Source organism: Epinephelus lanceolatus, chromosome 13 (genome assembly GCF_041903045.1).
Source record: "Epinephelus lanceolatus isolate andai-2023 chromosome 13, ASM4190304v1, whole genome shotgun sequence".
NCBI classification, from domain to species: Eukaryota; Metazoa; Chordata; class Actinopteri; order Perciformes; family Serranidae; genus Epinephelus; species Epinephelus lanceolatus.
Genome location: NC_135746.1, coordinates 1386093 through 1412990, shown reverse-complemented (window position 1 = coordinate 1412990; position 26898 = coordinate 1386093). Strand labels below are relative to the sequence as shown.

Genomic DNA, 26898 nt, shown 5'->3' with positions numbered 1-26898 from the left:
CCTCTGTTACATAATCTGTGTGTGTGTGTGTGTGTGTGTGTGTGAATCTGGAACATTCGTGGCTCCGTTGTTCAGTGTTGTGACAGAGTCACAACACTGAACGAGGTTTGTCACAGGAAGTGATGTCACTGCCAGAAAACAGCATGGAGTTTGAGCGTAATGATACCGAGTTTTCTCACAGGCTGCATCACTGCTGGATTTTAAAACTTAATTTCAGTTGCAGACTTAAAGACGAATGACCGTCCTTCTCCTCCTCGTTAATACTTGTTCATATGTTAATGTGAAGTCACTCGGTTCAGACTCGAGTCGCCATAATGTTACAGAAACATTACAAAGACGTCTCAGTAATGTTACAGAGACGCTCCAGGTCCGACCTGCTCAAACTGCCGCTGTGACTTTTATGTAAATTACCCAAGTCACATGACTCAAGTGTTCATTCAGACGACTCGTTAAATTACCAGAACTGTGTAACGAGGTTCATGTTAATCTTCAGTCACATTCAGTCAGACACACTCGTCACCTGTGGGGACCACTTATGTTCTGGTGACATGTGAGAGCCAACGTTTAGACAAAGTCACTTCGGTGGAACAAAACGCATTTACGACAAAGTTTAAATCAATAACTTAAATTATTTTTAAAAAATGACACCAGATGATTGTTTTAATCCCTTCTGGGGTCCCCACTCACACATTTCAATTTTTAGTAGTTATGGGTCCATCTTTACACACTTCTCGTTTTTAGTACCTGTGGGGACAGCACTGTCAGACACCTGTCACTGTACCTATGGGGACAGCACTGTCAGACACTTGTCACTGTACCTGTGGGGACAGCACTGTCAGACACTTGTCACTGTACCTATGGGGACAGCACTGTCAGACACCTGTCACTGTACCTATGGGGACAGCACTGTAGACACCTGTCACTGTACCTATGGGGACAGCACTGTCAGACACTTGTCACTGTACCTATGGGGACAGCACTGTAGACACCTGTCACTGTACCTATGGGGACAGCACTGTCAGACACCTGTCACTGTACCTATGGGGACAGCACTGTCAGACACCTGTCACTGTACCTATGGGGACAGCACTGTCAGACACTTGTCACTGTACCTATGGGGACAGCACTGTCAGACACTTGTCACTGTACCTATGGGGACAGCACTGTCAGACACCTGTCACTGTACCTATGGGGACAGCACTGTAGACACCTGTCACTGTACCTATGGGGACAGCACTGTAGACACCTGTCACTGTACCTATGGGGACAGCACTGTCAGACACCTGTCACTGTACCTATGGGGACAGCACTGTCAGACACCTGTCACTGTACCTATGGGGACAGCACTGTAGACACCTGTCACTGTACCTATGGGGACAGCACTGTCAGACACTTGTCACTGTACCTATGGGGACAGCACTGTCAGACACCTGTCACTGTACCTATGGGGACAGCACTGTCAGACACCTGTCACTGTACCTATGGGGACAGCACTGTCAGACACCTGTCACTGTACCTATGGGGACAGCACTGTCAGACACCTGTCACTGTACCTGTGGGGACAGCACTGTCAGACACTTGTCACTGTACCTATGGGGACAGCACTGTCAGACACCTGTCACTGTACCTATGGGGACAGCACTGTCAGACACCTGTCACTGTACCTATGGGGACAGCACTGTAGACACCTGTCACTGTACCTATGGGGACAGCACTGTCAGACACCTGTCACTGTACCTATGGGGACAGCACTGTCAGACACTTGTCACTGTACCTATGGGGACAGCACTGTAGACACCTGTCACTGTACCTATGGGGACAGCACTGTAGACACCTGTCACTGTACCTATGGGGACAGCACTGTCAGACACCTGTCACTGTACCTATGGGGACAGCACTGTAGACACCTGTCACTGTACCTATGGGGACAGCACTGTCAGACACTTGTCACTGTACCTATGGGGACAGCACTGTCAGACACCTGTCACTGTACCTATGGGGACAGCACTGTCAGACACCTGTCACTGTACCTATGGGGACAGCACTGTCAGACACCTGTCACTGTACCTATGGGGACAGCACTGTAGACACCTGTCACTGTACCTATGGGGACAGCACTGTCAGACACTTGTCACTGTACCTATGGGGACAGCACTGTCAGACACTTGTCACTGTACCTATGGGGACAGCACTGTCAGACACTTGTCACTGTACCTATAGGGACAGCACTGTCAGACACTTGTCACTGTACCTATGGGGACAGCACTGTCAGACACTTGTCACTGTACCTGTGGGGACAGCACTGACACCTGTCTTGATGTTTCTACCTGTACACACGAGGAAGAACTCTGATTCAAACCTCACAGGTGACGGGGTTGTTCATCACTGGTGGTGAAGGTGTGGAGGAGAACAGGTGAGTGCTCACCTGGGGACGGGGGCTGGATCTTGGCCTGGAGGGACAGAGGTTTCTTGGTGTCTCCAGTGGGGCCCAGGGCCTCAGGTGGAGGCTCCTCCCCACGCTCCACCTTACACTCGTAGGCAAACAGGTACTGGATGTACTGCTTCTTCAGAGAGCTGGCCGAGCTGCTGGACGTCCCCACGTTCAACAGGGACGACAACTCCCTCCACTTCTTGTTCTTGTTCACCTGTGGAGGAGGAGGAGGAGGAGGAGGCGGAGGAAGAGGAGGAGGAGAGTAAACGCGTTTCTCAGACAAACACTGGAGCAGGTGAGGAGTTAAAGCCAGAGGAGTTGTTGTCTCACCATGGCCAGTCCTCCGATCTCTCTGACCGCCATGTACAGTCTGCAGAGGTCCAGAGGTTTCTTCCCGACGGCGGGCAGGTTTGGGACGGGCGTCCCCCTCTCGTCCATGAAGGTCAGGTAGCGGTCCACCCACAGCCTCCTCTCCGGCTCAGAGCCCATCTCGTACAGCCGGGTGATCTTCTCGTTGGTCATGGTGGCCACGCTGGGCTTCTGCAGAGACCGAGACACAGAGACCATCGTCAGCTCCCCGGTTACAGATCAGAGCAGAGACAGACCACACAATATGACCACGGATCAGCCAACACGGACCAAACCAGCAGATACACATCAGAATCTGATTTAAACCGTGACTCAAGTTTTTATTTTCAGGTTATAAGTTTGTTTAATAAAAAAGATGCGATAAATGAGATGTGGAAACATCCTTTGTCTTATAAGTTCTGATGTAGCAAAGATTTAACTCCCAACTGATCAGCTGTTTCAGCTGTCAGCGTCTTCCTGGATGTTCCCATGACCATGCATTTTGTCTTTGACTCTAGAGAGCATGACACATGGCCAACACCAGGGCTGGGCAACATGTTAACACATATCGACATCGTGATATCAGACCTGATATGAGTCTCAAATCTCATCCTTCTGTTAGTTCACTACGTACTTCCTGTGTGGTGCACTCATTTCCACAGGGCAGTGTCTCAAATCACACACTCTCGTTTTGCAGTAACTGGACGTGATGACAGCTTTTTTTTTTAAAACCGCCTCTTCCTTTTCGTCTTTTCAAACGGCAAATTGCCAACAGACGGTGGAACATTATCACCAACATTTGACCGCCCACACATGAACCAAACTTATGCCACGTCAGTGCTGATTAAAATGTGCCACCGTATCTAGGAGCAAGTTTGCTAACTAGTGAGTGCTAATGTTAGCACTCATATTACTGTTGGTGGTACCAAATCATCCTACCGATCGCATTTGCTGCATTCATCATGCTTCGTTTGATGAACGACAGACGACAGGGGACTTCTGCTAGCTAGCTAACCAGCTAACATTACGAGGCAGCATAGTTATACTAGCTGGCGTGTTATCATAATGTGAAAAGTCCGAGAAATTTGCAGAACAGGACAGATGACAGATGCCAGATAGTGCGAGCTAGCTAGCTAGCTAACAAGCAACCTGACAACGGTAACGTTAGCTATGTATGAACTTTTTCCCCGTCTCTTGCTCGGTGGTAGCCATGGCGACGTCTTCCCCTCGCTGGCAAGTCAGCATCTGAAATCCCTCGCTCCGAAGGGCTAGTTTCATACCCACTACCCCTCGTTATGCCCCCTACCCCTACATGCAAAAAGGAATTGGGACACCACTACCCTTCATGGGAACGCGCAAATGTAGGGGTAGGGCTAAGGGGGGTAATTGGGACGGGCCCTTAATGCTGAAACATGTGGAACTATGTTGACTCCAGCCGCCATGTCAGAAATTGAGAATTTTGTCACGTAGTTTCAGCTATGTGACAAAGATGGTGACCCTTGAGGGCGAGAAGTGTCCGTCATTCCACACTCAACATTTGGACTGTTTTGAGTGCACCAGTGGTACACTGCGTTTTCCCGTACTATGCAGTGTGAACACACTTAGAGCATGCCGAATATGAAGTGTTAAGTTCAGGAGTCTGAGATCTGAGACACACTGACGGTGTCAGATTGTGGATTTGGTTATTACAGTAAGTTAAATTTGCTGAAGACTTCACTTTAAGATGTTACTGAAAGCAGAATATTAAAGTCTTTTATGACAGAGTTCTGATAACCTTTCACAACGCTGATGACTCTGATCTAAACATTGGCGACGCTTTTTATCTGAGAGGTTTTTAAATTTAAGAGTTTTTGGTGTTTTTAATGAGAAAGTTTCAGTAAACATGTAGAAAATCACATCACCATGTAAAAACAATCACAATAAGAAAAGCAGCTTTTGACCATCAGATGAAAACACAACTCTGCTCTGTCCAATGAAAACCTCGTATCTCCAAAAAGTCACACTTTAACGTGTTGATTTCAACATTAACTCCTTGGTTTTATTTATAACAGTGGATTCAGGAGACGAAAATAAAAAACGATTCTGTGACAGAATCTGGAGATACGAGGTTCATCAGCAGCAGGAAGTGGGGCTCTACGGGGGAGGAAGTCAAAATGACTTGACGGTTTCTCGCCGTAGAGCCCTCAGAAATAAAAACACAGAGAAGTCTGCGACACTTACGGGGCTGGTTGATGTCTTGGACCAGGCGGGGCTGCTAATGCTATCACTGTCCTCCCCGTGACAGGAGGACAGACTAGCTGAGCTGGGGGACATGGGGGACGGGGTGGGGGGCTGGGACACACACTGAGACACAAAACACACACACACACACACACACAGCCATGTGGTGAGGGGACGTCAGGAAGCACAACTCTTTAAAATAAATACATAACAGAGAGAAAAATCTTTCTTCTTCTAAAGCTTTGTTTTCATGCACAGATGTTAGCGTTAGCATTTAGCAGCTGATGGACAGTCGGGTTAATACAGACAGGAAGTAACCACGAGCTGGACCTGTCACAATAATTACATTAATAATAATAAGTACATTCATGACTTAATGAGGCCAGCAAATATTATCAAGGTCACTTCCATATGTCGTACGATATGGAGCGCTCCAGGAATGAGTCCTAAAACCTGTAAATCAGTTAGCATGTTAGCACTTAATGTTCCCTCGTCTCAAAGTCAAAGTGTTTTTAACAAGTTTTAAACATCTTAAATCGTCAAAAATTTCGCTGGCTTTTTGATGAGGGAACCAGGGCGACGCTAACATCAGGGTCAGACTACAAATTAACATCATCCCTGCAGCTCTCTGTTGTCCATTGCCTTTATGTCACTAATATTTTAGCTAACATGACATCAGATCAAACGGCAGCGTTTTCCTGAACACTGTCAGATTCAGGCGCCTGAGCTGCATCAACAGAGAGAAACCAACACTAAGACACAGTTTGGTTGTTTATGTGTTATTCATTTAGATTATCTTGATTTTTTTAGATTTCAATGCCTGAATTTTCGTATGAATTAATAGTTCATCGCTCTTTAAGGGTGTACTCACATCATTACGCTTTTTAGTGACGTGACATGGTCTCAAAATGAAAATAATACAGTTTATCACCATTGTTTCTGGATTATTATTTTGTCCAGCAGCGATCAGACACCTCTGTAACGATAACAAGTCATCAGCTGTCTTTTCTGCTCAAGTCCAGTTCTAAATATCTGATTCATAACATCTTCAGACTGAACATTTATTAACAGGTTACAGTTTGATTTCCAGGAACGATTCATGCTCCAATAAAACAGGTGCAGATTCTCCTTAAAGCTCATTAAAGTCTTTCTATAACGAGGAAACAAGAGGATCAGCATGTGGGACAAAATCATTTCACGTCAAGCTGCTTTAAACCAAATCTCATGTTCTCCATCAGCTCAGAGTCACAGCTCACAGGAGTCTGTACAACTGGGTCTGTCCTCTGAGCTCCCACTCTGATCAGGAGAAACTCTCTGACAGGGAGGAGAGGAGAAACCTGAATAAAACCAAATCCAACCAAATATCAGGGACACAAGTCAGATTTCTCTGCCTGCCAGGTTCCTCTGAGTTATTCTCCAAAAACAATCCAGTAATCTGGAAGAATTTTAACAACCAACTGACTTTAAAGTTTCCTTGCTGTTGTCTCACATCTGCTCCGATGTCTCTCTGACAGCTGACATGAAATAACACAAAAACACACCAAAGCTTCAGAGCGTCAAACTGAGAGCAAACTGCTGCAGCACAAAACACGGAGGAGGAAAAATTAGCAGCGACGCAGTGAGGAGAAACTCCTCGACAAACTGCAGACACAAAGCAGCCAGAGAACTCCAGTCAAAGGCAAAGACGAATCGTCTCCAGTAACCCCGACACAGATCTCAGATCAAGGCCGACTCCTCACTATACGATAACGAGGAGCGGTGAGGAAGGAGAAGTCGGAGCGTTCAAACCTCTCCAGCTGCCGAGTTGAACTCACACAAAACAACATTAAACAAGCAAGAGAAGAAGAGGAGTCTAAAGAGGCTCTGTTGGCAGGAGCGGGTTATTTTGGGGTTTTCTGTAACACTTTCCAAACCAGCCAGACGAGATAACGACGGCGAGCTGCTGAAGACTAACTCATCAATACTGTCAAACACCTCCCGGCTGGAACAAACACACTGCACCCGAAAGGCTGACGTCAATCAGAGTTACAGTTTCTGCCTCACAGTGCGACAGATGCTGTTTCCTGACGTCTGAGACGACTTCCTGTCTGCTGGAGGAAACAGTCGGAGGAGCAGCGCTGGGCGATTAAACATAGTAATCTTCATATCATTTTCCTCTATAGAATAAAACAAACGTTCCACAAATGTTAAACCACACGTGGCGGGGGAGGGGCGCTGATGCACCTTAAACACATGTTACCACCTGCCTCTTAACAGGAGAGGAGGATGAACAGCCAATCAGGTTGCAGGAGCAGACACAGAGGACGACAGGCTCGTAGTTTGAACAGAACAACACCAGTAACTAAACGAGTGACACCGAAGCAAACACAGCGCCCACGACCTGCTCCAAGCCGCCGTCAACAACAACGATCACTCAGCTTCAACAGTTGTGAGATATTTTGATCTCTCGATGTCAACGTTGCAACATTTATCCTGAATTTAACCAATCCTTGGAAATGCTGCACGACCATGCAACTTTGTCCGATCGTTGCAGCTCTGACTGATAACGTTCTGTCGATCTCCCTCTGGCCAGCTGCCAACTTATTCAGGTTTAATGTCCTGAAGGTGAGCGAGGTGTGCTGGAGATCACTCCTCACCCACACCTCATCAATCAGCCGCTCCTTAACTGAAGATTTTTAAGGACCTAAAATGTCTCGGAGGGTTTCAACTCTCTGTTCTCCATCTTTGTACGTGATGTCAAACTCTGAAGCTTCTGTTCAGCGGTGACGTTAGTCTGCATGACATGCGTCTGTTAGAGCTGACTGACAGAACGAGCTGTGATTGGTCCACACGACGTACCTTGGGTTTCGGGGGTTCGGCGGTGGCGGGACAGACGCCCTCTTTACTGAGCTCTAGCCGCTGCTTGGCGTCTGGATGAGCTCCCATCCCGTCTGCTGGCATCATCATGGGCCCTGGGGGACGAAGCATGAGGTCACTGACAAACCTCCGTCAGACTGATTTGTGACGGCGCTCTGTGGCTCTGTGGTCGTACCTGAGGGCGGGGCGCTGTAGGGTGGTCCCTGCGGCGTCATCCTACCAGAGTTGCTGCCTGCCTGCTGGCTGTAGGGACCTCCAGGACCTCCAGGGCCTCCAGGGCCTCCAGAGCCCATCCCTCCCATCGGTGCCATGCCCAGGTAGCTACCCTGCCTGGACACCACAGAAGAAGAAGGGTTTAATGATTATTGTCATTATGGGATGTGATATAAGAGGTGAAGCAGAGCTGTCGTGCAATAGGTGACAAGAAGAGGAGGGTAAGGAGGAAGAGGAGGAGGAGCACAGTGTCTCCAGGACTCGTGCAGTTTGTGACAAAGAAGTGAAGACGATCTCTTTGTCTCAGTTTAGACCTCTAACATCCCTCAGGATTAATAAAGTGTCTGTCTGTGTGTGTGTGTGTGTGTCTGTGTGTGTGTCTGTCTGTCTGTGTGTCTGTCTGTGTGTCTGTCTGTGTGTCTGTGTGTCTGTCTGTGTGTCTGTGTGTCTGTCTGTCTGTCTGTCTGTGTGTGTGTCTCTCTGTCTGTGTGTCTGTCTGTCTGTGTGTCTGTCTGTGTGTCTGTCTGTGTGTCTGTCTGTCTGTGTGTCTGTCTGTCTGTGTGTCTGTGTGTGTGTCTGTCTGTGTGTGTGTCTGTCTGTGTGTCTGTGTGTGTGTCTGTCTGTGTGTCTGTGTGTGTGTGTGTCTGTCTGTGTGTCTGTCTGTCTGTCTGTCTGTGTGTCTGTGTGTCTGTGTGTCTGTCTGTCTGTGTGTCTGTGTGTCTGTGTGTCTGTCTGTGTGTGTGTCTGTCTGTGTGTCTGTGTGTCTGTCTGTGTGTCTGTGTGTGTGTCTGTGTGTCTGTGTGTCTGTCTGTGTGTCTGTGTGTCTGTCTGTGTGTCTGTGTGTGTGTGTCTGTCTGTGTGTCTGTCTGTGTGTCTGTCTGTGTGTGTGTCTGTCTGTCTGTGTGTCTGTCTGTGTGTCTGTGTGTGTGTCTGTCTGTGTGTGTGTGTGTGTGTGTGTGTCTGTGTGTCTGTCTGTCTGTGTGTCTGTCTGTGTGTCTGTGTGTGTGTCTGTGTGTGTGTCTGTCTGTGTGTGTGTCTGTCTGTGTGTGTGTCTGTCTGTGTGTGTGTCTGTCTGTCTGTGTGTGTCTGTCTGTGTGTCTGTCTGTCTGTGTGTCTGTATGTGTGTCTGTGTGTGTGTCTGTCTGTGTGTCTGTCTGTCTGTCTGTGTGTCTGTGTGTGTGTCTGTGTGTGTGTCTGTCTGTGTGTCTGTGTGTCTGTGTGTGTGTGTCTGTCTGTGTGTCTGTCTGTGTGTGTGTCTGTCTGTGTGTCTGTATGTGTGTCTGTGTGTGTGTCTGTCTGTGTGTCTGTGTGTCTGTATGTGTGTCTGTGTGTGTGTCTGTCTGTGTGTGTGTCTGTCTGTGTGTCTGTCTGTCTGTGTGTCTGTGTGTCTGTCTGTCTGTCTGTGTGTCTGTGTCTGTCTGTGTGTCTGTCTGTGTGTGTGTCTGTCTGTCTGTGTGTCTGTCTGTGTGTCTGTGTGTGTGTCTGTCTGTGTGTGTGTGTGTGTGTGTGTGTGTGTCTGTGTGTCTGTCTGTGTGTGTGTCTGTCTGTCTGTGTGTCTGTGTGTGTGTCTGTGTGTGTGTCTGTCTGTGTGTCTGTCTGTGTGTGTGTCTGTCTGTCTGTGTGTCTGTGTGTGTGTCTGTGTGTGTGTCTGTCTGTGTGTCTGTCTGTCTGTGTGTGTCTGTCTGTGTGTCTGTCTGTGTGTCTGTCTGTGTGTCTGTCTGTCTGTGTGTCTGTCTGTGTGTCTGTCTGTCTGTGTGTCTGTATGTGTGTCTGTGTGTGTGTCTGTCTGTGTGTCTGTCTGTCTGTGTGTCTGTCTGTCTGTGTGTCTGTATGTGTGTCTGTGTGTGTGTCTGTCTGTGTGTCTGTCTGTGTGTCTGTCTGTCTGTGTGTCTGTATGTGTGTCTGTGTGTGTGTCTGTCTGTGTGTCTGTCTGTCTGTGTGTCTGTGTGTCTGTCTGTGTCTGTGTGTGTGTCTGTCTGTGTGTCTGTGTGTGTCTGTCTGTCTGTGTGTCTGTGTGTCTGTCTGTCTGTGTGTCTGTGTGTGTGTCTGTCTGTCTGTCTGTGTGTGTGTGTCTGTGTGTCTGTGTGTGTGTCTGTGTGTCTGTGTGTGTGTCTGTCTGTGTGTCTGTGTGTGTCTGTCTGTCTGTGTGTCTGTGTGTCTGTGTGTGTGTCTGTCTGTCTGTCTGTGTGTGTGTGTCTGTGTGTCTGTGTGTGTGTCTGTGTGTGTGTCTGTCTGTATGTCTGTGTGTCTGTTCTCTTTAAGGATTGTTGATAAAAAAACAAAGTTAGTTCCTGATGAAGACACCACATCATCATCATCATCATCATCATCGTCAGCAGCAGCAGCCCGTCTGAAGCCATGCAGAACCCATCAGAGGACAGGAAGTGGTCTGGTTAGTAAAACATCCCATAATATCTCTGAGCCTGACAGAAACTCATCCCTCATCTTTTTATAACGAGAATACAACAAACGTGTTTCAACAGGTGGTTAAACTGTGACATCACAGCAGAGGTCAGAACATCATGTCTGTGCGCCCGTCAGGCTCCGGCACTAAACCTACCCATAATGCTCAGGGGGGGTCTGCACGGAGGGCTGAGGCTGAGCAGTGGTCCCCTGCTGGGAGTGGTGAGGAGGGTGAGGAGGGTGAGGAGGGTGAGGAGGATGAGAGGGATGAAGGGTGGGAGAGAGGGCAGGTCGACCGCCGGGCCAGGACTGGTTGTGGTAGGCTGGGGAACGAGCAAAGGGAGGCCTGGAGGAGGAGGAGGAGGAGGAGGAGGAGGGGGGGGGGGGGAGGGGGAGGAGGAGGAAGGAGGAGGAAGAGGAGGAGAAGCAACAGAAATGTAGATTTGGTGAAAACCGTTGACTCTCTGCAGATTTGGTTCATTCTGCTTGAAACAGCTCGACGCCTTTTGATAAAATAATAACTGTTCTGGTTTGACAGATTCTTCCAGACTTGACCTTTAACCCCCCCCCCCCCCCCCCCCGGCTCTGTGCAGACTCACCTGCTCTGGGCGACAGCAGCGGCGACGCTGGCGGAGGTCGAGGATGACGAGGAGTTGGCACTCGGCCCAGAATTTGGGCCGACCTCAGGCAGTTTGCGGCTGGTGTTGGGCCCCGGGGGCCCCATGCCCTGCCCGGCGGGCTGTGGCATGCCAGGGGAGGTGGGAGCCATGGCACTCCCTCCAGCGGGGTAAGGCCGGCCCCCGGCGCCAGGCCCAGGGCCGCGACCTGCCGGGGTGGATGGGCCCTGACCGTGCATGGGACTGCTGGCGTTTAACCCCAGACTGTTGGCTAAACCAGGACCCGGGCCAGGGCCGCTGTAGTTGGCACTGGGGGCCCCGCCGTAGTGGGGGGGCCGGGGGAAGTTACCTGCAGAGGACGAGGAGGAAACGTCTGTGTTAAAGGTCATTACTGTGAATCAAGGTGTTTCCTTCCACCTGGGTCACGGTGTTTTACCTGGAGGTCCGTACTGGCCGTATGACGCCCCCTGCTGGTAGGAGCCGTGGTGCATGGTGCCCCCCGGCGCTGGGTGAGGGGACATGGGCGGTGCTGACTGCTGAGGGCCAAACTGAGGCCCCGGGGTGCTACGCTGCATGGAGGGAGGGAAACCTGCGGAGACAGACGGCGGTCAGATGTTTGAAGAGAGAAGATGGAGGATGAATGAAAAGCGAGGCGTACCTCTGTCCTGAGGCGGGGCCGACTGAGGGCCGCCGTCTGATCCAGGACCAGAGACCTGAGGGGTCAACTGAGGGCCTGAGGGGGCGCACAGAGACACGGTGTTAACACCTTCCTGTATGTGCTGGTCTCCATGACAACCAGTCAGCATGATGTCAGACTCAACACTGACTTAACAAAGACACGTGAAAACACACTGATGAGCTCTGAGAGACAGGAAGTGACATCATCACCCTACCTGGTCCACTGGTGGCAGGGGACATCGGACCGGATCGTGATTGGCTGCTGGACCCAGCGGGGGACGGCGACGGGGAGGGCGAGGGCCCGGTGCGAGCCGGCGGGGGGAGTCGAGGTGAGACGTGGGGGGAGAAAGGAGAACGTGCTGGAGTCCCCTGATCGCCCTGAGCGCTGCTGGAGCCCGACGCCCCTGAACTCACCGCCGCCTCGGTGCCGGTGGGCAAGTCATCGATGGAGCCGGATAAATCCTGGAACACAGACAAAGACACGGCCGCTGCTGTTAATTTATTCATGTCTTTATTTCACTGAGTCAGTAATTAATACTGTTTAGACTCAAACAAACTGAAATTATTTTACTTTCATTCTTCAGTGTTTTATTTTTCTGACTGGTCACTGAGGCCCAGTCCCGGTCCCGGTCCCAGTCCCAGTCCCAGTCCCAGTCCAGCCCCCTTTGCCCTACACCTGGTTCTGGAGGCCCCCCACTGAGTCGTGGCCCTTTAGAACAGAGGTGTAACATCTTCACGTAGGGGCGCCACTCGTTACGCCATCAGTAGCATTAGTCAGCTCAAACACACAAGACTGATGTGTTTTATAAAGTGTGTGTGTGTGTGTGTGTGTTTCTCCTCCTTCAGGGAGGAAACAGAACAACATGGGGAGGTTCTCTGGGTCCATGAGGAAGAGGAGCAGGTGATGAAGAGAGGAGAGGAAAAACCAGTGGAGACAAACGAAGAGAAGAAGAAGAGGAGCACTGCACTGAAATCTCCCATCTGCCCCTGGGCCTGGAGCCAGCCAATCACAGCGCAGCAGCCCATCCTCCCTCCCTCCCTCCGCCCCTTGCCAACAGCCCGGCCAATCAGCTGCTGCACTGCATGTCTCGCACACACTCACACACACACACACACACACACACACACACACACACTCCTGGTGTGTGTTCTAATTATAAAGAGTGAGCCACAGAGAGTGTTTGTCTGCAGCCTCTATCGACCTTCTCCTTCTGCTTCACCTTCTCTCCTCCTGATTTACTTCTTTCACCTCCTCTCCTCCTCCTGCCTCTCCTCCTCTCCTACTGCTTCACCTCCTCCTCCTGCTTCACCTCCTCTCCTCCTCCCTTCCTTCACTATCTCTCCTCCCCTCCTTCTCTCCTCCTGATTTACTTCTTTCACCTCCCCTCCTCCTCCTCCTGCCTCTCCTATTGCTTCACCTCCTCCCCTCCTTCTCCTCCTGCTTCACCTTCTCTCCTCCTGATTTACCTCTTTCACCTCCTCCTGCTTCACCTCCTCTCCTCCTCCTTCACCTCCTCTCCTACTTCTCTCCTCCTGATTTACCACTTTCACCTCCTCTCCTCCTGCTTTACCTCTTTCACCACCTCTCCTCCTGCTTCACCTCCTCTCCTCCTCCCTTCCTTCACTTTCTCTCCTCCTGATTTACCACTTTCACCTCCTCTCCTCCTGCTTTACCTCCTCCCCTCCTTCTCTCCTCCTGCTTTACCTCCTCCCCTCCTGCTTCACCTCCTCCTCTCCTCCTCGTCACCTCCCCTCCTCCTCTCTGTCAGTCAGTAGTTCAATCATACTCCTCTCAGCAGCTCCTGATGACATCATGAATCAATGTGTTTCACACAAACTCTTCATTTACAGTAAAACACACTCCTCCTCTCCTCTCCTCTCCTCTCCTCCTCACTCTGGTGCTCCTCCTTCAGCTCTCAGCCTTCACCTCCTCTTAGTTTACCCGTGTAACCAGGATTAAAGCGAGTCGTTAGGAGGTTCCAGTCGTCGGTTATTTCAGGTCATTCAGACGTAAAGATTTGTTTTATATATTTTAATTTGAACTGGATTCAAAAGTCTTGATGAAACAACGTGAAGTTTAAATTTAGATTTTAATATTTAGAAAGTAAATAAATATGTTTCTGTCTCGTGTGTTTCCAAACAGGAAGTCACAAACCTGACCAAGGCTCAAAGTCAGTCAAATAAATAAACAGTTAATTTTCTCTGTTTAAACTGGAGGGATAAAACCTGAGCATCATCTGTGAGGCCTCACCGCCCGTCGCCATGGCAACTGCATCAGCACCACTGACTTCAAAAGGAGGCTCCGAGCAGGGAAAGAAAGAGACGGAGGGAGAGGGATGATGACGGAGGAGAAGGAAACAGCAGACAGTGTAGAGAGAGGAGCAGTCAGAGAGGAGCAGTCGGAGAGGAGCAGTCGGAGAGGAACAGTTAGAGAGGAGCAGTCGGAGAGGAGCAGTCAGGGAGGAGCAGTCAGAGAGGAGAAGTCAGGGAGGAGCAGTTAGAGAGGAGCAGTCAGGGAGGAGCGGTTAGAGAGGAGCAGTTAGAGAGGAGCAGTCAGAGAGGAGCAGTCAGAGAGGAGCAGTTAGAGAGGAGCAGTTAGAGAGGAGCAGTCAGGGAGGAGCAGTCAGGGAGGAGCAGTCAGAGAGGAGAAGTCAGGGAGGAGCAGTTAGAGAGGAGCAGTCAGGGAGGAGCGGTTAGAGAGGAGCAGTTAGAGAGGAGCAGTCAGAGAGGAGCAGTCAGAGAGGAGCAGTTAGAGAGGAGCAGTTAGAGAGGAGCAGTCAGGGAGGAGCAGTCAGGGAGGAGCAGTCAGAGAGGAGAAGTCAGGGAGGAGCAGTTAGAGAGGAGCAGTCAGGGAGGAGCGGTTAGAGAGGAGCAGTTAGAGAGGAGCAGTCAGAGAGGAGCAGTCAGAGAGGAGCAGTTAGAGAGGAGCAGTTAGAGAGGAGCAGTCAGGGAGGAGCAGTCAGAGAGGAGCAGTTAGAGAGGAGCAGTTAGAGAGGAGAAGTCAGGGAGGAGCAGTCAGGGAGGAGCGGTTAGAGAGGAGCAGTTAGAGAGGAGCAGTTAGAGAGGAGCAGTCAGAGAGGAGCAGTTAGAGAGGAGCAGTCGGAGAGGAGCAGTCAGAGAGGAGCAGTCAGGGAGGAGCAGTCAGAGAGGAGAAGTCAGGGAGGAGCAGTTAGAGAGGAGCAGTCAGGGAGGAGCGGTTAGAGAGGAGCAGTTAGAGAGGAGCAGTCAGAGAGGAGCAGTCAGAGAGGAGCAGTCAGGGAGGAGCAGTCAGAGAGGAGCAGTTAGAGAGGAGCAGTCAGGGAGGAGCAGTCAGGGAGGAGCAGTCAGAGAGGAGCAGTTAGAGAGGAGCAGTTAGAGAGGAGAAGTCAGGGAGGAGCAGTCAGGGAGGAGCGGTTAGAGAGGAGCAGTTAGAGAGGAACAGTTAGAGAGGAGCAGTCAGAGAGGAGCAGTTAGAGAGGAGCAGTCGGAGAGGAGCAGTCAGGGAGGAGCAGTTAGAGAGGAGCAGTTAGAGAGGAGCAGTTAGAGAGGAGCAGTTAGAGAGGAGCAGCCGGAGAGGAGCAGTTGGAGAGGAGCAGTCAGAGAGGAGCAGTTAGAGAGGAGCAGTCAGAGAGGAGCAGTCAGAGAGGAGCAGTCGGAGAGGAGCAGTCGGAGAGGAGCAGTCAGGGAGAAGCAGTCAGAGAGGAGCAGTCAGGGAGGAGCAGTCAGAGAGGAGCAGTTAGAGAGGAGCAGTCAGGGAGGAGCAGTCAGAGAGGAGCAGTTAGAGAGGAGCAGTTAGAGAGGAGAAGTCAGGGAGGAGCAGTCAGGGAGGAGCGGTTAGAGAGGAGCAGTCAGAGAGGAGCAGTCGGAGAGGAGCAGTCAGGGAGGAGCAGTTAGAGAGGAGCAGTTAGAGAGGAGCAGTTAGAGAGGAGCAGTTAGAGAGGAGCAGCCGGAGAGGAGCAGTTGGAGAGGAGCAGTCAGAGAGGAGCAGTTAGAGAGGAGCAGTCAGAGAGGAGCAGTCGGAGAGGAGCAGTCGGAGAGGAGCAGTCGGAGAGGAGCAGTCAGGGAGAAGCAGTCAGAGAGGAGCAGTTAGAGAGGAGCAGTCAGAGAGGAGCAGTTAGAGAGGAGCAGTCAGAGAGGAGCAGTCAGAGAGGAGCAGTCAGGGAGGAGCAGTCAGAGAGGAGCAGTCAGAGAGGAGCAGTCAGAGAGGAGCAGTTAGAGAGGAGCAGTCAGGGAGGAGCAGTTAGAGAGGAGCAGTTAGAGAGGAGCAGTCAGGGAGGAGCAGTTAGAGAGGAGCAGTCAGGGAGGAGCAGTCAGAGAGGAGCAGTTAGAGAGGAGCAGTCAGAGAGGAGCAGTTAGAGAGGAGCAGTCAGGGAGGAGCAGTTAGAGAGGAGCAGTTAGGAGCAGTCAGAGAGAAGCAGTCAGAGAGGAGCAGTTAGGAGCAGTCAGAGAGGAGCAGTCAGAGAGGAGCAGTTAGAGAGGAGCAGTTAGAGAGGAGCAGTTAGGAGCAGTCAGAGAGGAGCAGTCAGAGGGGGAGCAGTCAGAGAGGAGCAGTCAGAGAGGAGCAGTTCGGAGCAGTCAGAGAGGAGCAGTCAGAGAGGAGCAGTCAGAGAGGAGCAGTTAGAGAGGAGCAGTCAGAGAGGAGCAGTCAGAGAGGAGCAGTTAGAGAGGAGCAGTCAGAGAGGAGCAGTTAGGAGCAGTCAGAGAGGAGCAGTAAGAGAGGAGCAGTTAGAGAGGAGCAGTCAGTGACGAAGGTGATTTTGTTGAAGCAGGTTTCAAATGTTTTTTTTTCTATGAGTGAAATGTCGCAGTCGAATGTGATGGAGACGTTAAACTAACTGGAAAATATTCTCCTCATGTTCGCTGACTCACTCCGAGACGTTTTATCTCATAAACAGACGTCCTGTGATTAGAAAAAACCTCCAGAGAAAAACACCGGTGTTCCCCAGAGCTCCGTACTCGGGCCTCTGTTATTATTTCTTATCTGAAAATGATGCAGTTCAGTTTTTTACAGACTCAAACTTTTCAGTATTTTTACTGGAAAAAAATCTGATTTAAGTGTGAGCTGACCTGAACACTGCACCAACACTGTGATATTAAGCTTTATAAGTAAAATAAAATTTAAATGAATCAAAAATAATCACATATAAGTTTACTGGTGTCTAGTGGTGTGAGGTCATCACAGCAGGCTGTAGTGCATGCTACTGTGCACATATCATCTCGTCACATGATCAATCAGAGACTCAACATATCAACATACATACTACCCAGAAATCATCACTGCATCTGTATCTGACAAAACATATCAAAGAAAATAAAAAATATTCACTTAAATCTAATTTGATCGGCATCTATAAAAAATTCTGTTTATTGAACATAAACTTTAACTTTATGTACAATAAACAGAATTTATCTATAGACACTACTGATTATTTGAAAAGAAAAAAGCACATGACAGATGTGTTTGTCTTTTTAAGGAGCATTTATAAGAAATGGCACCTTGTTGAATTTAATGAGAGTTCTTGTTTGAACACAGCAGATATGTGAGAGACAGTCACTCATAAGGGCATCAGTGACATCATCACTGAGTCTCTGAGCATCTAAACACAGTGTTAGTGGAACGTAAAGTGATGTAGGGTAGTGACGTACCGGCAGGCTGGACGGCCTCTCCTGTTGGCTCAGACTCATCTCCTCGTGGTTTGGTTTCCCAGGAGTCATAGCAGCAGACTGGCCTCGGCCCCCGTATGCCTCCTGAGGCACCTCCTGCGTCGAGACAGACCAGAGGTCAAACGTCAGAAACCCTCAGAGGAACATTTTCTTTACTCTCAGAGGAACTGATGACGTTCATCAAACCTGCCTCAGAGTTTATTCAGTCTGTGTTCTGGAGCTTTCTACCGTTTCACAGGGTCCTCATCACCACACGCTGCTCCACCTCTCAGTTAAACCTGATCAGTCACCTCCCAGCTTCATGACTGCAGAGCTTCTGTCACAAACTGGAAGTCTAAAGATTTCCTTGATCATAATTCTGACAGAGCTGAGGCCCCTGTGATTGGCCCCGACTGGTCTACTGAGGAGGTCAGTCAGTACATGGGCCCCGCTCGCTGGTAACATCACGACCGTCTCTACAACTCTTTCCTGTGTGACCAACATTTGAACTCTGAATCTCAAATTACTAAACTCATTCAGTGTTTTTTCCTGTTAACAAATATCACAAAACTCAAACCAACATATCGTCAAAAACTTATAGTGCAGACTTTAATAGTTTCTCGCCTCAACACTGCAGCGTCCTCTTAACTCACACAGTCCTCTACAGCTCCACTCTGAATGGTATAAAATGCAGCGTTCAGGTTTCGTCGATCTGTGGTCGTACCTGTTGAGGCAGTGGGCGTGGCTGCATGTACGGCGGCTGGCTCGGGGCGGCGGGCTGCTGCTGTGGAGGGCTGAAGTACGGCGGCTGACCCGGCTGACAGTAACCTCCCACGCTCTGCTGCTGCTGCTGCTGCTGCTGCTGCTGCTGCTGACTGTACTGAGAACCCATCTGAGGACACACAGAGGACATCAGGACATCAGGACAGTTATAACCACAGAAAACTTCTCCTGAGTCTGTGTGAGGTGCACACGTTGGTGCTGGATTTTCAGGGGAAGGTTCTGAGTGAGTTCTTACGTACAGGGACATCTGACCTCTGACCTCCTGACTCTAAGCGTCTCTCCGATCAGCCAAGGAGGATCCTTTGGAGGTTTGATGGTGGTGGAAGGAGCATGCTAAAATGTTTCCTAACCTGGCGGTGATTGAATGTTTTCACCATCCAGTCAAAGAGACGTCCAATTCAAGAACGATCCTGTCATCCTGTCATGTAGCCACAGCCTCTGTCTGCAGAGCTGGTGGAGACAGAAACCAGCACGAGAGTGTCCAGAGTGTAAGAGACGACACTCAAAGGAAATACTACCTCTGAAGAACCTGTTTGAGAGTCTCTTACAGGAGAGAGATCAGAGAGCTTCAGAGACCATCAGCAGCCAGTGTGTCTCGTCTGCAGAGATTCAGACAAACACACCAACCACAGATTCAGACCCATCGATGAAGCTGCACGACAACACAAGAAGGAACTTGAGGAAACTGGAGCTCTTAAAGGAGAAGTTAAAGGTTTGTGAACAAGTTAAAGTGAAGTTTGATCAAACAGCAGAACACATGAAGGTCCAGGCCCAACGCACAGAGAGGCAGATTAAGGAGCAGTGTCGCTGCACTCAGCAGCTGGAAAATGAGATGAAAGCCTGGAAACTGGAAACTCAAACTGGAAACTGCTTGTAACTTGTCAGACACCCGTCTGACAAGTTACAGTTAAGTGTTAGTTTTATAACATTAAATAACTGATTAAAACCAAACTGATCAGAAACACAAACAGCAGAGTGATAAAAACTACCTGAAAACACAGGAACCATCTTTGGTTCAGTTTAGTTTGGTTCACGTCCCATCCACTGACATGAAGGGGGCGGGGTTATTGACCTATGACCTGCAGCCAACCACCAGGGGGCAATCCAGATGTTTCGGGAGCTGTTGTGTCGTCCATCTTCATCAACAGTCTCCAAACTTGCAAACTTGTGAAGAGTCGAATTTGCGTTCCCTCACACTAAATTTTGCGTTTCCTCACACTAAATTTTGTGTTCCCTCACAATACTTTTGCGTTCACTCGCAAAATTGTGGCCTCCAGATAAGTTCAACATCAGTGGCCCACAGACGCCATGACGGCAGATCTGATGATCCAGCTGCTTCGGTTGCTTTTAGAGTTGACTAACAGAAACTTTCGTTCGTTTGGGGACAAGTTAGTGGTCACGTTACTCATTCCACAGGCAAGTACTGCAAGGGGACGCAAAATTTATTGCGAGGGGGGTGCAAAAAGTCAGTCCAAAAAAAAAAAATCTCCTGACTTGACCTTTAAGGGGCTCCGTAGGTTTTCTTGCATTATGAGGGGAAATTATTTTTTGTCTTCAGTCTGAGGAGAATCAGCTCAGTCAGTGTTTCCTGGTTCATCAAAGGTTAAAGCTGCAGTGTGTGAACAGTTGGGAAGAGAAAATCAGGTTTGTCTGCTCGCTGTTCAACACATTTCTGTCTGACAGGAGAATCATAGTCATAAAAACAAGTTGCACGTATCTTTGTTTGCAGCAGGTAAACCAGCTCAGACCTTTCATCTTCACAGAAACAAATTAAAGCTCCACATTAACATTCATACCACCTTAAAAAGGTGCTTTAACACTTCCACAGTTGTTCCTGCTCAGATCGTTATCCAGCTGAGAGCACACCCTCTCCTCAGGAACAGCAAAACGCAATACGATGCAACGTCAGTGCAATCTGTGAAAGGCGCCGCTCCGAGCGGCCCAGGATTAACTGCCTTGCTCAAGAGCAGCAACCGAGGTGTAACAGCAGTGTAATGATGTAAGCAGGTGTCAGCCATGATGTCTGCAGTCACACAGTCACACCAGTGAAGGAGGAGAAACTTCGAGCTGCAACTGTCGACACTGAACTCATCCATCTTTTCTTTATGCAAATTTTAGTGCTTGTGAATTGTACTTGTTCTCCCTGTATGTCTCTGTCTGCAACTTTGTGTTTTTGCTGCTGACCATCTTGGCCAGGTCTCCCTTGAAAAAGAGATTCTTAATCTCAACGGGACTAACCTGGCTAAATAAAGGTTAAATAAAAAAAAAAATAAAATCAACACCTAAGGTCATTTATAAAGAGATCAATATGTTCTGACATGTTCGTGATGAGATGGAAACATGGAGTCACTTTGATGCACCACCTGACCCGCCATCTGAGGGACCTTTAATCAAAGGCAGGTGTGCTGAGGTGAGCGTGGAGCGACACCACAGGGTTACAGTCTTTAACCACCGTGTGTTTGGTTCATCTCAGTTTTTACTGTCTGATGAAGTCATGTAATATCCCGCTGCTCTGAACTTTATGTAAAGAAAGCCTGTTTGTTTATTTGGGGATTTTTGTTTGCTTTCTTTTTTTGTTGAGCGTGACAGTCGAAACAATCGGCTCATGATGTCATCACGCGACTCAAACATCCTGCAAACCAGTTAACTCTAAAAGCAACCGAAGCAGCTGGATCATCAGATCTGCCGTCATGACGTCTGTGGGCTGCTGATGTTGAACTTATCTGGAGGCCGCAATATGTCATAGTTTGTATTTTGTGCACCACATCGTCCAGAGAGACAGAACGTGATGATGATGAAACGTACGTAATACTAAACAAAATGATGTCACACACTGACACAGATCAACAAGATTCAAAAAGTCAAATGATAAAGTTTAATGATTTTTATTAATTCTATGACTTTTCCAGGTTTCCATGACCGTGGGGACTCTGGGTCACAGTGACCTTGTCCTTTGACCTTCGACAACCATTCTAATCATTGAGTCCCAGTGGATGTTTGTGCCACATATAAAGAAATTCCCACAAGCTGTTGTCTAGATATCATGTTAACAATGAGACAAATGAGGTCAAAGTGACCTTGACCTTTACCCTATGACCACGGACATCTAATCAGTTCATCGTTGAGTCTGACTGGACGATCGTGCCACATCTGACGAATGTGCTCCTGAGACACAGAATTTATCGTTCCATGTCTGAGCATTTTCAAGACTGATTTAAGACGTCTTGATATAACACAGGCCTTATTTTTAGATTAACTTATTCAAGGCCTTTTAAGGCTTTTTAAGGATCTGTGGGAACATGTAGAGGCTCATCATTAAAACACAAACTGCCTGACACAACTGAGAAATGGAAGGGCCACTAACAGGGTCCAGATGGAGGAAGATATTTCAGACTGTTCCTTTAACATGTGCAGTCACAGAGTCGTGTCAAAGCAGAATAAATCGCAGCAGCGCAGAGCAGGAAACCGACAGGTCGACATCCAATTTCATCTGGAACCAGGGAGTTAATAAAGGACGAGTCCCGGGGCCACGGGGGCCACCTGGGGCCTCGCTCACATAAAAGTCATTACATTTCCTCTCTGAGTCTCAGCGAGCACAGATGACAACACTGACACAAGTTCCCTCAGGCTGAACAAAGAAACACGCTTGTCAACCTGTAATGATGTAATAAGGTGTGTGGCGCTCGGCGATGGCGACCTCTCTGTGGAGGAATCTGAGCGAGGCCTCAGGGAGCGAGGAGACTTCACAGGAGGAAGACTGTGATCTGAGTAATCTACGATCACGTCTGAGAAATCCACCTGAAATTTCCTGCACAGCAGCAGAAACCTTCACGCAACACTTCCCTCCAGATTTCACACGTGTTTGACTTTTACTAGAAAGTCCAAAGAAACCTGGTTGAAACTCAGCGCGTGGTGATGTCACGTGATGTCACTGAGTCATTAATCATTATTAGTTGTGTGACCAGCTGTTTTTTACCCTTGTTCCAAAAACACAACCTTCCCACTGAGCTGATCACATGACGTATGTGCAAACTAATATTCCTGTTTCTATGCAGCTGTGAACGCTCCCATTAATCACCAGTTTGCTTACTTTAAATTTATTTATTAGCACTTTGATAAAACACTGTTTTCTAGATCAATCACACACATTTAATTTACACTGTTCTGTCTTGTTATTTGCTTTTCTGAGATGTGAATTAATTTCTGTTTGTCTGTGAGTTCCCTGAAGTCACTTCCTGGTTGGCGGTGGGGCAAAAGACGAGGCCGAGGGCGTAAAATAAACCCACCTTTTTTCCAAACCTGTTTTGGAAATTCAGAAACAATTCAGTGATTGTCAAAATAGTTGCAGATTAATTTCCTGTTGATCAATTTAGCGACTGGTTGTTGCTGCTCGACTTGATGTTACCAGATATTTTCTCATCACAAATATAATCAGCACTGATGTACGTCTGAGTTTCTCTTTTTGTTTTACATTTACATTTCAAGTTTTTTTATTTCCACTCAAGTTTCCCGTCATGTTGTTTCTGTTCAGCTCTAACTGCAGATGTTCAGACGTATTGTGTGGAACATAATGATGGTACAGACGATCAGCAGAGAGGTGGGCTCTGCTGCAGCTCTGAGTTCTTCTTCACATCTGCAGGATTTATTTTAACAGACTGAAATCAAACTCCTGTATTCAGATTCAACGTTTCCTGTGGTCTGATTTCAGCTCCAGCTCAGTGTTGCTTAATGTTGTTGTTCATGACGCATCAGTCGCCAGTAAACCCAAACCAGCAGTCTGGAGTCTAAAAATAGCCTGGGCCCAGTCTGCACCAGGAATAGCCTGACCCGGCCCGGCACGGCTCGGCTGGCGCGGCAGCAGCCATGTGGTCACACAGCATCAATAGATCTGTTGTCCTCTGAGCGTCCACAGTGACGAGGTAGTGATGCTGCAGATGAATCAGCAGGACGACAGGAAACACTGAGGCTCAAAGTACACACAGTACACACACACACAGTAACACACACACTGCAGCACAACAACTCCACAGACACATTTTACTACAAAGACACCAACAAACTGCATCACAGTTGTGTGACTCCGCCCACCAGTCCAGTTTCTCTACAGTTTCCATCCATGTCTGTGAAACTTTGTTCTTCAGTCCAAGTGGACGTTTGTGTCACGTTAGAAGACATTCCCTTGAGGCGTTCTTGAGATTTGGCGTTCACAAAGATGGGACAGACGGACAACCGTAAACATAACAGCGCTGACATCATCGCAGAGGAGACAGGAAGTGACACAATCTGCCTCAGAGAGGCTCATGGGACACAGACTGAACTACAACCTGTCAGGACAGAGAAGTGAGTACTGGTCTGAGGTGGACGGAGCGTCCCCTACCTGCTGCTGCGGGTACTGCATCGCTCCCATCCCCATCTGCCCCCTGCTGGCCATCCCCATCGGGTATCTGTGGGGGGAGGGGGCGCTGTAGGCCTGGCCGGAGTATGGCGCCCCCTGCTGCTGGGAATACGGGTTGTTGCTCATGCCGTAGAGCTGCGAGCGCTTCATCGCCATCGGGTCCATTGGCGGCACCTGGAGGAGAGACATGATTGGCTGATGAGTCGTTAGAATTAGCATTAGCATTAGCTCTGTTACTGCAGGTTTACTGTGATCTTAAAAGGACAGATTCTGCTTTTCCTTATTTCTGTCATGTGTTAAATGTTACAGTATCAGATGTTCATATTTAACCTTCCCACATTCTTCTCCTTAACTATGACACTTAATTTCTCCTCAGCTGAGGGCCTTACACAGTTGCATGGGTCCCTTAAAGGTTTCCTTAGTTAAGGGAAAACTCATTTACCGCGTTGAAATGGATTTTACAGCGGTAACAGTTTCCATGGAGACTGTTTGTTTGCTTGGACTCACTGTGACACTTGTTATCGTCTCACAGAGTTGTCTTAAAGTTCGATAGTGAAAAACATCAGAAGAAGAGAAGAGAAGAAAACCAGACTGGTCAGAGGATGAACACATTAAACTTCAGGAGGAATACAGTCACTGACAGAACAAACTACAGAGTAAATTTGACCCCAAATACAGGAAACAGAAAACGGCTGTGAGGAAAATGATTTGAGTCAAATCCAAAGTGTATCCGTCTGGTTTCTCGAATCACCGTCAGAAGGTGACGATGATTCTCGTGTCCACGTGTCCTCACAGCTTTGGTAACTCATGGTCGTCACACCTGACAGTTAACAGCAGTTTTATTTAGCAGGTTGAAAACAGTTTCTCCCAGCCGGTGGAGGACAGTGAACACATCACAGGGTACCGAAGGAGTGACAGCTGAGACTGAAGTGTCAGTCAGAGCACATCCACTCACACAGACTGTGAGTAACCCAGAAGCCTGCGAGGCCACTTTAATATTCACGCTCTGAATGTGACACACTGACATAATAGCAGGTGTGAGGAGTGACTCAGTGAGAGCAGATGTTTCACTGCTGCTCTGGCACTAAAAATAGACTCCGTTTATGGATTTTACACACCAACAAAAACAGTAACAGAAACCTGAGCCACATGAATGATCTGTTCTCTGGGTTTCCATCAGTTGGCTGAAGGAGAGGAAACAACAACAGCTGGAGCTGCTGCGGCCTCAGACACTGATCAGATCAATAATCAATGATCCAGCTGTAAACAGACGGACGGCTGATCTGATGCTCTGATTCTCACAAAGCTCCTAGCATCGATAAATCACAGTCAGTGAATGAATGAATGAATTCTCTGCACACAGTCTTCAGACTTCACACTGTGAGTGTAGACTGCACATAACTCTCATGTCTAAAACCTGCACAGCTTTTGTTTTTATTCAGATATTTCTACATATTTTTTAAACACTTTCCTCTGTTCCATATTTACGTCTCAGGATTTTTTTGACACTTGATTTTATTTCATTTTCTTATAAAGCTCCAGTCTGGAGGATTCATGCAAATATTGTGGCAGAAATGGAATATAATATAAAAAATATGTCAACTCTTCCCTTCTGAGTAAAGACTCACTGAAAACCAAAGAAACACAGATACCTCGCTTTATACAGAGTCCATCGTTTCAGGTAATTTAACCCAAATTTTGAAGCTCCAGTCTGGAGGATTCAGGGGGATATATTGGCAGAAATATAATAAGTATGTTTTCTTTAGCGTATCCACCTTATTCCTGAGGGTGTAAAATGATTAGTAGCAGTAAGCTAGTTCACACTGATCATCTATGGTTAGTCTCAGCGGCTCATCTTGGTGGCTAACCACCTACTGTGTTTCTTAATTTAACAAATACCATTTTGTTTTTTTAACAGATATTTAACTAACGTTAAATTAGTATTTTCCAAAATGTCTGTGGAGCTCTGGCACCTGTTGTTCTGACCATGTCTGTAAAGTTATTAACAACCACACTGAGATACATTTGTGACTCCAACAACACACAGTCAGAACAAAAAGAGATTCCTGTAACTAACGGTACAGTTTCCATCACCGACCGACAGAGGAATAAGTTGCCACCTGTACTTTATAACGCTAATATCAGATTAACTGATTTAAATTTAAAATGCGTCGTCATGTTTCACTCAGTCTGATTTAATAAACCTGCAGTTATAGAAATGTATAAACTGTCGTTTAGGCAGACGAGCGCAGCATCAGCTGGGAAACATCTCCTTTATTCACTTTACATGGAGCTAAACTTAATACTGAATTATGCTGCTGAATGTGTTGACGTGTGTTAGAGAGTCATAAGATATCATAAATGTTTTTAAGAAGGACGGTGGCCCAGAACGGACAAACTAAACACTGGCTCTAAACAGAGACATTCATGTGTTTGATGTGAGCTTCAGAAAAATACAGATGTTTTAAAGTGAAACATTTTCAGAGTGTTTCCTGGTGTTAATCAGCTGGTCTGAGGATAATTCAACTCCTCAACAATCAACACTGAAGGAATTCTAACCAGGAGTTTAGATGGTTGTAATCTGTAATCTGTAATCTGTAATCCTCACTGATAGACGCCACTGAATCTGACACACTGGACCTTTAATGTGTTTCTGTTATGCAACAACAGTCAGAAGGAAACTCCTTGATGTTTAAAACCTCCTTGGCAACAAACCAGATTCTGAGAATTTTCCAAACTCAAAGGAAACATTTTTCAGATTTCATTAAATAATTAAAGAAAGTATAACTCTCATCCACAGATAGGATCATAGTTGATTTGATGATATAAATCATGAGACAATATAAATCAGTCGTGAGATTTTGCTTTGTTGTTGATGTCGAGGTCGTCCGAGGCCGCTGAGGGACATATCTGATTTTATATGATCTTTGCATCCATGAGAAATGATCTGGATTCATGAGTCAAGACACCTTTTTTTATTCACCAAAAACACAAAGATTTTCTGTTTGTGATATAAAACAGAGGAAAGCATTTTGCATTTGAGAAGCTGTAAAGCAGAGCTGTGAGATTTGAGGACAATATGTGATAACTGTTAAATATCACCATGACGATATTATAATATATAAAATATAGGCAAGATATTTAAAACAAAATTACTATGAATTGGGCCCCAAAGCAACTAAGTTGTTGGCGAGAAGACTACGGAAACGACAGACAGAAACAGCAGTCCATAAATTACACGATCCCAAAACTAATCAAATTATATCTGAACCACAAGAAATTGAAAACATATTCAGAGACTACTACAAAGAACTTCACACTCAACCGCCCTC

General features: G+C 47.8%; 1 protein-coding gene across 5 annotated transcripts in view; it reads right to left on the bottom strand.

Annotated features, from left to right (window-relative positions):
• The window catches only part of arid1b (AT-rich interactive domain 1B), a 46578-nt gene that overhangs the window by 8812 nt on the left and 10868 nt on the right, over window positions 1-26898 (bottom strand). Inside the window, exons 2-14 of one of the 5 annotated variants that reach the window (XM_033648383.2) lie at window positions 23549-23740; window positions 18113-18280; window positions 17392-17505; window positions 11982-12228; window positions 11747-11821; window positions 11525-11677; window positions 11071-11437; window positions 10629-10817; window positions 8031-8185; window positions 7838-7950; window positions 5000-5122; window positions 2762-2971; window positions 2426-2645 (exon numbers count right to left, since the gene is read on the bottom strand). In XM_033648383.2, coding sequence (XP_033504274.2) covers window positions 2426-2645; window positions 2762-2971; window positions 5000-5122; window positions 7838-7950; window positions 8031-8185; window positions 10629-10817; window positions 11071-11437; window positions 11525-11677; window positions 11747-11821; window positions 11982-12228; window positions 17392-17505; window positions 18113-18280; window positions 23549-23740 — 2326 coding nt within the window. The remainder of the gene's footprint in view (window positions 1-2425; window positions 2646-2761; window positions 2972-4999; window positions 5123-7837; window positions 7951-8030; window positions 8186-10628; window positions 10818-11070; window positions 11438-11524; window positions 11678-11746; window positions 11822-11981; window positions 12229-17391; window positions 17506-18112; window positions 18281-23548; window positions 23741-26898) is intronic. The other 4 variants (XM_033648386.2, XM_033648384.2, XM_033648385.2 and 1 more) reach the window with 4 other exon arrangements.